Genomic DNA, 9,744 nt, shown 5'->3' with positions numbered 1-9,744 from the left:
TAAAAAAAAAAAATGCAAACCCTTTAGGTTAATCTCAGAAAACCTTTTTTGATCAATTCTATAAGGATTTTGTTTGTAAAACTGAAATTCTAGTAAAGGAGACCTCTGAAATGGTAAATTCAAAAAGTATTTACTGTGCGGTCTCAAAATAGAGTCGTGTCATTTATCTTGTATTGACTATGTTCTGTGTATTTACTGTACATATATATATATCTCTATGAAAAATATGTATCTATCGCCATGCTGTGCCGGAGAACCATGCAGGACTACATTCTCAATCATGACCCCTGAATTATATTATTTTTTTTATTATTATTATATTACTATTATGTTTATTAAATACTCTATTGCTTCTCTTGCCATTTTTTGTTTTTTCATTTTTATTTTTTCCTCCCCACATTCCAAAGGCCATAACGTTTTGTTTTTTTCTGCCGATATAGCCGTATGAGGTCTTTTTTTTGCGGACCAAGTTGTAGTTTTTAATGCCACCATTTGATGTACCATATAATGTACTAGAAAACCAAAGAAAGTACATGTGGGGGGGGGGGGGAGAGTGATTCCTCCATTGTTTTTTTTGTAGTTCGTTTTATGGCGTTTACCTTGTGGTGAAAACGACGTGTTAACTTTATTCTGCGGGTCAATATGATTACGGCGATACCAATTTTTTTAGTTTTTTTTATGATGCACTAATTTGACAAAGAAAAACTGTAAAAAAAAAAAAATTTTTGTGTTAAATAATGTTATATTATAATAGTTCGGATTTTTAGAAACGTTGAAATACCAATTATGTTTATTTTTGACATTACTTTAGGGGGAAAATATTGTTGTTTTTTTACTTTTAATATTTTAGGTTTTTTTGTACATCACTGAAAACTTTAACAGATTTTTTTATTTTTTTTGAACAATTGATTGTTTCACCTCAATAGGAGCCCAAAGATGGCAGACCTGCGGGCCTTCATTATGGGAGCCGATGGAGTGAAAGAGGGGTCTCCCCCGCTTTTTCTAACGGCTTAGATACCACGGTTGCCATTGATCACGCCATTTAAGTGGATAACTCCGATCCTGGCTGTTGAAGTTAGGTGTCGGATGTAGCATACAGCTGACACAGCCTGTGAGTCCGCTCCATACTCTCCTCCCTACCAACTATTGGTATGCAGTTAAGAAGGTTGTCCGCTCTTGACAATCCCGTTTTTTTGTCAGGTTCTCCAGACAATAAACTGATCATAGCGTGTCCTCCAGCTTCATCTGTGTTAGATCTGATGAGGAGGCTGTTATAGCCTCAAAATGTTTTATATGGAACACATACTACATATGAAAGGACCCCCTTAATTCTTGTCACTATACAATGGGGAAGCCCCAGAAGAAAGGGATCCCACTACATATTTTCTTCGACTCTTCCTTGGTTTATCAATCTGCCGCACCAGCGACATCGGACCAGGACCCAGCAGAAGACCCTCTCTACTTTACGCCTTCATGGTATTTGTACGGTATTAGTACAACTCCCTCAGGTGAGCATGTATACATACGATCTTACTTCATCTCACCTAATACACAGGGTATACTCTATGACGGGCACTCTGTCTGTTTTGTCTTTCAAGCCTTCCAGACATTCTCAATCATGACACCTGAATTTTATTATAAAATACTCTACTGCATCTCTTGCCCTCATCTGTAAATATTAAGGGGGTTATCCAGTTTAGACAATCCCTATTTGTTGTAAGGGTCTCCTGACAATAAACTGATCAAAGTGTGTCCTGCTGCTGATACCCCAGCGATCAGCTGTAATTTGTGGGTGTTCAGGTAATCAAGTGTTCCGTTTCCCTGCAGCGCCACCACAGGTGACATGAAGCATTACTTATTGAAAATCAGTGAACTATCCATTAATGTACAGAATTTCCAGGTCCTCCAGCGTAAGAGATGTTAAACGGGGCCACTCTCGGCTCTAGATAATAGATGAGGATTTTGAATGGGGGTTCCCCACTATTAACTAAGAATCTCCTTATAGGGTATGTGAAAATGGGTTTTCTAAACCAGAAAACCTCTTTAAACAGTTGACCCATATTAAGTTAACCAGAAATCTATTTTATGCTGATTTACAAAAGGGAATAGAGTCATCTACTCCTATAACTTAGTGTTAAATCTAAATCTGACGCCTCTATGCCAACTCCTTTTATGATGCTGTAAAAGATGTTGGCCTCATTGATCCAAGGAAGAACTTCACACTACTGTATTTGCGTATCAATGGCTTCAGCTCCTTTCCTTTAACCATTTCCTAGTTCTTCATAATGAGCAACTTCGGGAACACAACAGAACTTTGGATATCCATTTTTTTCTGTAAGAATTCTGAACATCTTTCTTACATATATTTGAGAGGTATATAGAAAATTCATCTTCATGCTTTAGCAATGCGTGAAAATGTTGAGAAGTTAAAAAGTTATTGGTAATACATAGTAATACTTAAGTCTCTCCACTGATAAGCGTAGGAAAGAACAGTCCATAGTTCCTTGAGAATACATTAGCATATTTGAATGGCATGTAAGGGACAACTCCCCAACCCTATGGAGGGGTTGTAAGAAGTTGACGTAACTGCATAGTAGGACAGACCATAGACACGCATAGGTTCTCAAAGTCTTTGTTCTAACATAAAATTGTATTATTCTTCTTGTTCTTAGGACTTGTTCAGAAGCGCCTGTAGATATTGTGCCACCACATCAGCTGATTCCCATGGGACCACTTTAGCTTTGTAGGATCCTTTCTGTTTTTCTTCCATCTTTCTGATGAGTTTGTGCATGGGATAATTCTTTCGAGGGAAAGCGACATCGGTGGTAGAAAATATAACAGTTGGGCAGAAATCATTGGCCCCATCACCAACATATAAAAGATTCTCGAACTTTACTCCTTCTTGGGATCGTTCATTGAGGTATTCGGTCACTATCTTCCTCTTACACATGTTGGCCGGGCACTGAGGACAACTATGAGAATGATAAGGTCCTAGAGTCAAGTATCCGCTCTTTTCCACATTGGTAGGGTTGCTAATAACCCTGCGGAAGAGGGAATGAAAGCCGTACCTTTTTAAATTGCTCTCAATGCCGAACATGTTAGCATCAGAAATAAGGATGATCTCAAACCGATCTTGGTTCTTGGCCAGGAAACGGAAGAGCGTAGGCATACCAGGTGATAGAGGGATTTTTTCATATACAGTTTTGAGGTCATTCGCTCTCGCTCCTTTATCGCCAAGATATTTAAGCACCCTCTGCATATACTGGTTATAATAGCCATCTTGGAAGGTTTCACGTAACCAGTCAGGAAGCTCCTGCTCAGGTGCCACCTGAACCACCGAATCATCACTGTTTTCATTGACAATTGTCTCATCAAAATCAAAGACAAGGAGGTACTTGTGGGTGGATGCCATCTTTGTCTCCTACAAAACAATGACAGTCAGTTAATACTTCTTGTATAAGAACAGTAATCCTAAATGAAGAAATTAAGTTAAAATAGTGAGAAATATATAAAGAATTCTTCTATACGTGTCCCAGGAGATCAGCCATTGCCCAATCTCCTGCTCACAAACCTCTGTCTGGCTGTAAGGCAACTGGCTACAGTAGGAGCCCTCCCCCAGTGATCTGTCTGCTATAGGAGACCAGGAACTACCCCCTTTAATAAAAAGGGTCATTCTAAGTTGAGATAGCATTAATATACTGCCCCAACTATCCTATAAAGTGGATATGTCCTATCTTTTGCTTTTTACGGACCGTGCTCCCATGCTCTGTATGGGTGCACAGGCCGAAAATGCGGGTGGCTGTCCGCGGCCGGCCGTGCCAGTAATCACGGTCAGTGATTACGGGCACGGACGTGTGCCTGAGGCCTAATACTGCAGTTGCCCTGCAGGGGAAATGTTTGGCTGACCGTGGCGATAACAGTTGGGGATCAGAGAAGCCAGACATGCAGTTTTTAAAAAAAAAACCCTTTAAGACTTAAAAACTCCCCTTTAAGCTTGGTAATTATTGAGTTACTTTAGTATTGCTACATATTTAATACACATGTTATATAACAAGTGCTTCTGATGTGGTCTACTTTTGTAGCTGTAGTGGTGCATTGTGGGTATAGCTGGAGCTTCAAAGCAATCCATACAGATGCTAGTAGCAGCACCTGACAACACATTAATGACACATAAAAGCAAAAGTACCATATAACAAATGGATAAATTGCATTAGTGCGACTGATGGTGCCAGTGTATCCAAACTCTAAGGGTAAGTTCACACGTAGCGTAAATACTGCGGATTTTCAACAATCCGCAGCATAAAACACTAGCAGCAGAGTGGATGAGATTTGAACTAATCTCATCCACACGCTGCGTAAATGATAAGCGGGGAAAAAATGCTTAGAAATGTACCTGTGGTGCGGTTTTTATCTGCAGCATGTCAATTGTATTTGCGTAATTGCTGCTTTTTTGTTGCAGGTTTTTCCCATTTAATTCGATGGGGAGGGAAAACCTGCAACAAATAGCAGATGTTGCGATTTTTTGTGGCAGAAAAGCTACGATTCCGCCACAAAAATCACAACTGAGGGGAAAAATAAAATCTTACACTTACCCAGAATTCTGTGCTTCATCATCCAGACCGGCCTCCTGAGATGGCGTTTCATCCCATGTGACCGATACAGCCAATCACAGGCGGCAGCAGTCACATGGGATGAAGCATCATCCCAGGAGAACAGGCTGCAGGATCTCAAAGGTTAAGTATGTGGGGTTTTTTCACGCGCAGTTTTCCGGTGGCGGACATTCTGGACAAAAAACTGCACCACAATTTGGTATGGTTTTTCGGACAGAATTCCTTAGGTCGACCAGGGCGGATATGCTGTTTGCTTTTACGTAGTTTATCCGCCCTGTGTGATCATAGCCTTGTTCTAGTACAGAAATTCTACAAGAGAATCTACAAGCGAACTGCTAATGCAATTATTATGTCATAGATACATGTGGGAAGATCAGAGTCTGGGATCTCGTACCAGAATAAAAACCCTATAAACAGCTTTTATCCCTTTGGCACGGCTCGGAGATTTCTGTAACTGATCTGACACAACATTCATAGCCCACTGTCATTGATGTGACTGGCCCTTTCCTTATCGTTGAGACACATTTTCGATAACAGAAATCTCCGAGCAGTGCCAAAGGGGTTTGAGTTACATATGCCAGGGGCATAACTTGAAATTGCTGGACCCCATAGCAAACTTTTGAATGCCCCACCCCCCAGCATCAGACTGCCGTGTACTACAGATTCAGTCTGCCCCAAAAAACATGCCCCCAGAGCTATACTGTGCTGCCATATGTGGCCCCAGAGATATACTATGTTGCCGTATGTGCCCCATATACTGCACAGACAAGGCCCCAGACTCCTAAATTAATTTAGACCCAAAAAATTAATCAGACCCTTGAATTAATCCGGACCCCAGAACAGACCCAAAATTTAAACCAGAATACCAAATAAATTTAGACCCCCAAACCTGACCCCAAATTTAATTCAGACACCAGCCCCAAAAATTAATGGAGACCCCAGACAAAACCCCTAAAGAAATCCAGACCAGACCCCAAAATTAATCCAGACCCAGATCACACACCAAAACAATTCATACCCTAGACTAAATTACAAAATTTTTAAAGACCCCAGACCAGGCCAAAAAATGTAATTCAGACCCTAGACCAGATCTCTTCATTTACTTACCGCTCCTCGCTCCCGAGTCCTCTTCACTTCTGGGCGCCACCGCACACAGGGTCCTAACGCTAGCCAGCATCAAGAAGTTGTGTACTCCTGGAGCGAAGAGGGCCCTGGAGCGAGGAGCGGTAGGTGATACTGGCTGTTATATATTGGATCAGACCCAATAGATAACGATGGGTATGGCTGCTACGTTGGTAGTTATGTCCCAGATAGAGGCCTTTCATTCTGGAAATCAGTGGTGGTCCGAGATCCCAGACATGTGACCTTCCCCCATGTATCTATGACATATCAGATCGTTATAACTGCATTTCACGTCGTAAACAACTTTCAGATTAGAATTTTTGTTTTTTCTTCCCCACCTTCCAAATATATTTTTCCGTCTATATAGTCCTATGAGGGCTTGATTTTTGCTGGACGAGTTGTTGTTTTCCGTAGCGCCATTTATTGTGCCATATAATGTACTAGGAAACAGGAAAAAAATATTTGTGGGGTAGAAAATGAAAAAAACAGCGATTCCTCCGTGGTTTTTTGCGCTTCGCTTTTATGGAATTCACTGTGCAATTAAAACAACATGTTAACTTCATTCTGCGGGTCAATACGATTATGGCGATACCAAATATATATAAGTGTAAAAATATTTATTTATTTTGTGTCGCCAAATTCCGAGAGCCATAACTTTTTATTTTTCGGTCGATTAAGTGGTATGAGGGTTTATTTTTTGCGGGATAAGCTGTAGATTTTAATAATACTATTTTGGGGTACATGCGACGGTTTGATCACTTTTTATTCCATTTTTTGTGGGAGATTAGGTGACCAAAAAATAGAGATTCTGGCGTTTACAATTTTTTTTTATACGGCGTTCACCGTGCGGGTTAAATAATGATATATTGTAATAGTTCAGACTTTTACGGACGCGGCGATACCAATTATGTTTATTTGTTTCTTTTTTTACTATGCTCTAGGGGGGAAAATGGGAAAACGATAATTTTTTTACATTAAAAAAACCCCTTTATTTTACTAATTTTTACTTTTTTTTTTATTAGTCCCACTAGAGGACTTCAACCAGTTGGATCGCTTGCACGATATACTGCAATACTAATGTATTGCAGTATATCGTGATTCTGACAGGCAACTATTAAGCCCTGCCGGAGGCAGCGCTTAATAGGAGCACAAACATGGCGGACCTGGGGGCCTTCATTAGGCCCCCAGGCAGCCATAGCAACCATCGCCACCCGCGAATGCATTGCGGGGGGCGCGATGATGCTGTTAGAGGGGGTCGCCCCACTCTTTCTAACGATTTAAATACCGCGGTCACTATTGACCGCGGCATTTAACGGGTTAAACAAGCAGGATCGAGCTCTGCGCGATCCCGATCGTTACTGTGAAGTTTCAGCTGTAACAAACAGCCGACACCCGCATCGTATGGAGCGGGTTCACTCCGTGAGCCCGTTCCATACTTCTCCTACCCGGCTATGACGTATGGATACGTCAAATGTCAGGAAGGGGTTAAGAATCTCTTATTTAAAAAAAATGCTGATTGCTGACTGGTTCTCTGGTGATTTTAGTTTAACGGTTAAATTCCTTTAATCCAACATTAACGGAAAGTGACAGGTGGAAGATAATTAAACATTCTAGATTATAAAGAAGGGGGGGGGGGGGGGGGTATAAAACTCCGGGAAAAATCTTGCATAAAACAATATCATAAAATATCACATCATGCCAGAAATTCAAGATAGTCCAGAGCCAGAAAGTGGTGGATTATTATATTATCTGGATTATCAAATGTCGGATTAAAGGAATGTTACTATATATATATTGAGAATTTTTAGGGAAATTTAATCAATAACTCGTAGTATTTTCCAGTCATAGAGAACTCTACATGTAGATTACCATATATCCAATGAGATAGGGAACTAAATATAGGTTAATCGTATGCATGGACGGATGTGTTACCAGTAATTATAGATCGGGCATGGATGTGGCAGTAAAAAACAATTGGAAAACTAGTCTGAATATTGCTGGGCAGAGCAGATGGCGATGTTAATGTAAATCTGGGGACCCTTCACGTCAACCACAACCTACTATATCTGATCCCACTGCTTTTCTATTCTCTAGTGCTGCCTCTAATGATAGATTTATGTATTTGTATAGTTATTGGTTTTGATGGTTTTGTGTTCAGATCATACCAACTACCATGTAATGTCAATGAGTGACTTTGGGGTTAAGCCTCTCATGATATATTTTATAACATGTATTTATGTGTACAGTGAAAATAGCTCCATCTGAAATGATTACAATGTTGTATTGGTGTTGGGATCCACTTACATTTGCCACCCCTAAAACTACTCCCCTGGGGAAAAAAGAATTGGACAGGCTGAATTTTTCATTCCCAAGAAAAAGTGGTGACGGAGGCGTCTGACAGACATTCACCTGCCCGCATTCTCCACCATATAAAATATAATATGTGTTAATGGGGAACTTGGCTAGCAAAATAAAACCAAAATAAAATATAATGATTATTATATGTATTTAGGGTCAGGTGACAGTAGGAGAGTGCGCTATATCAGACTAAAACCTATTGGTGCAATTTCCCATTCTGCAGTAGGAGTGATGGAGCTTCAATGCACTTGATGTAATAGAGAAGGCTGACAGCAGATCTCCTGGCTCGGGTCACCCTGTTATTCTGGTGTCTGTAATGCTATCCCTGGTACGCAAGTGCATCACATCTTGCCTGCTGCTGTATTCAAGGGAGTGCACCTCCTCCCCACCCCCGACATTGAATAAAATAATAGAGGAAAGTGTAGGTGTATGAAAGAGAGTGTAAAGGTGGTCAAAGAGAATGCTAATTTACACCTGATCTGATTATCATTTCTATACGTTTCTTACTATTGACATTCTCGGATGCTGGGTGGATAAATGCCAAAGATAGCAGCCATAAAGAATTTATTCCAATGATCAAAAGTAATCATTTTGGAGCCAATAGATATAAAACACAGTATAAAATCTTAATGTCTCTATCCAGTCAAAGTGATACCTGCCCTAAAGATTTGGATGGAGATAATAAGGTGGTAGGGATTAAATAGAGGATCAGAGCCCTTGTAAAACATGGCAATGAACTTTGCTACAATGTTGCATTCATGAAAGTCTATAAAGTAACTTAAATGAAAATATATATAACACTGCTGCTATCTAGAGCTGAAGATGATCACTACAAGCAAAGTCTAGATAGATAGATAGATAGATAGATAGATAGATAGATAGATAGATAGATAGATAGATAGATAGATAGATATTTGTATATACTGCTACTTCACCAGCACTAAGGTCATAGCAATGCCCACCATCTGCAGGATTGATACATAGTATATAACACCTCTATAGGCAATAAACCCAGATTATATTTTTAGTGCATCTACCCCTAATATAAATGGATTTTCCACCTTAACAGCCCTTTAATAAATTAATATACAATATTATCCTCCCCCCATATCTAGTGGTTGCACCCACTCCTTGCTTTGCCCTCTACAAGTTAACCCCTTTGCTCCCCCCAGTGGTATCTCCCCCCTCGTTGAATAATACGAGAGGTCAAGACAGTCCATATCATGCACGGGGGGGTTGGAGGATTATCTTACTTTCTTTTCTTGACGGCTTCTCTCTTCTGTGGGTGGTTGGATGATGTTCTCTCTGTCCCTGTGATCTCCGCCGATGTTTTATACCAGCAGGAGAACAGGCTGCATCGCGTCGCATCACAAGTCAACCAGCCAATAGGGTCTCGAAGCGTTGATCGGAGGACACCGCAACAGGGAGGGCTATCAAGCGCTCCACGGCAGATAACCCCGCCCATTCCCATTCACAAGCAGCCATGTGGGCGCGAGAGGATGCACCGAGGCACGCCCACGTCTGATAGCCACGCCCACAACCTTAAGTAACGCATTGGAGCCGCCTTTCTCTATGCACTAATGGTTTTTTGCTTTATCTTAAGATGATTATATATCCTGATGCAGAGTGTTCTGTCTATGCAGTGAGAGTACTG

General features: G+C 40.7%; 1 protein-coding gene across 1 annotated transcript; it reads right to left on the bottom strand.

The window, feature by feature from the left end:
- Nucleotides 1-806: 806 nt before the first annotated feature.
- On the bottom strand, nucleotides 807-9,465 carry PHOSPHO1 (phosphoethanolamine/phosphocholine phosphatase 1). Its single transcript, XM_075845163.1, has 2 exons — nucleotides 9,344-9,465; nucleotides 807-3,421 (listed from the first exon to the last, which is right to left on the bottom strand). Exon 2 carries the CDS (start codon nucleotides 3,410-3,412, stop codon nucleotides 2,669-2,671), a length of 744 nt encoding a protein of 247 aa, XP_075701278.1. The 5' UTR covers nucleotides 3,413-3,421; nucleotides 9,344-9,465; the 3' UTR covers nucleotides 807-2,668.
- Nucleotides 9,466-9,744: the final 279 nt, after the last annotated feature.

Source organism: Rhinoderma darwinii, chromosome 13 (genome assembly GCF_050947455.1).
Source record: "Rhinoderma darwinii isolate aRhiDar2 chromosome 13, aRhiDar2.hap1, whole genome shotgun sequence".
Lineage (NCBI taxonomy): Eukaryota > Metazoa > Chordata > Amphibia > Anura > Rhinodermatidae > Rhinoderma > Rhinoderma darwinii.
This window is presented reverse-complemented; position numbering and strand designations above follow the sequence as displayed.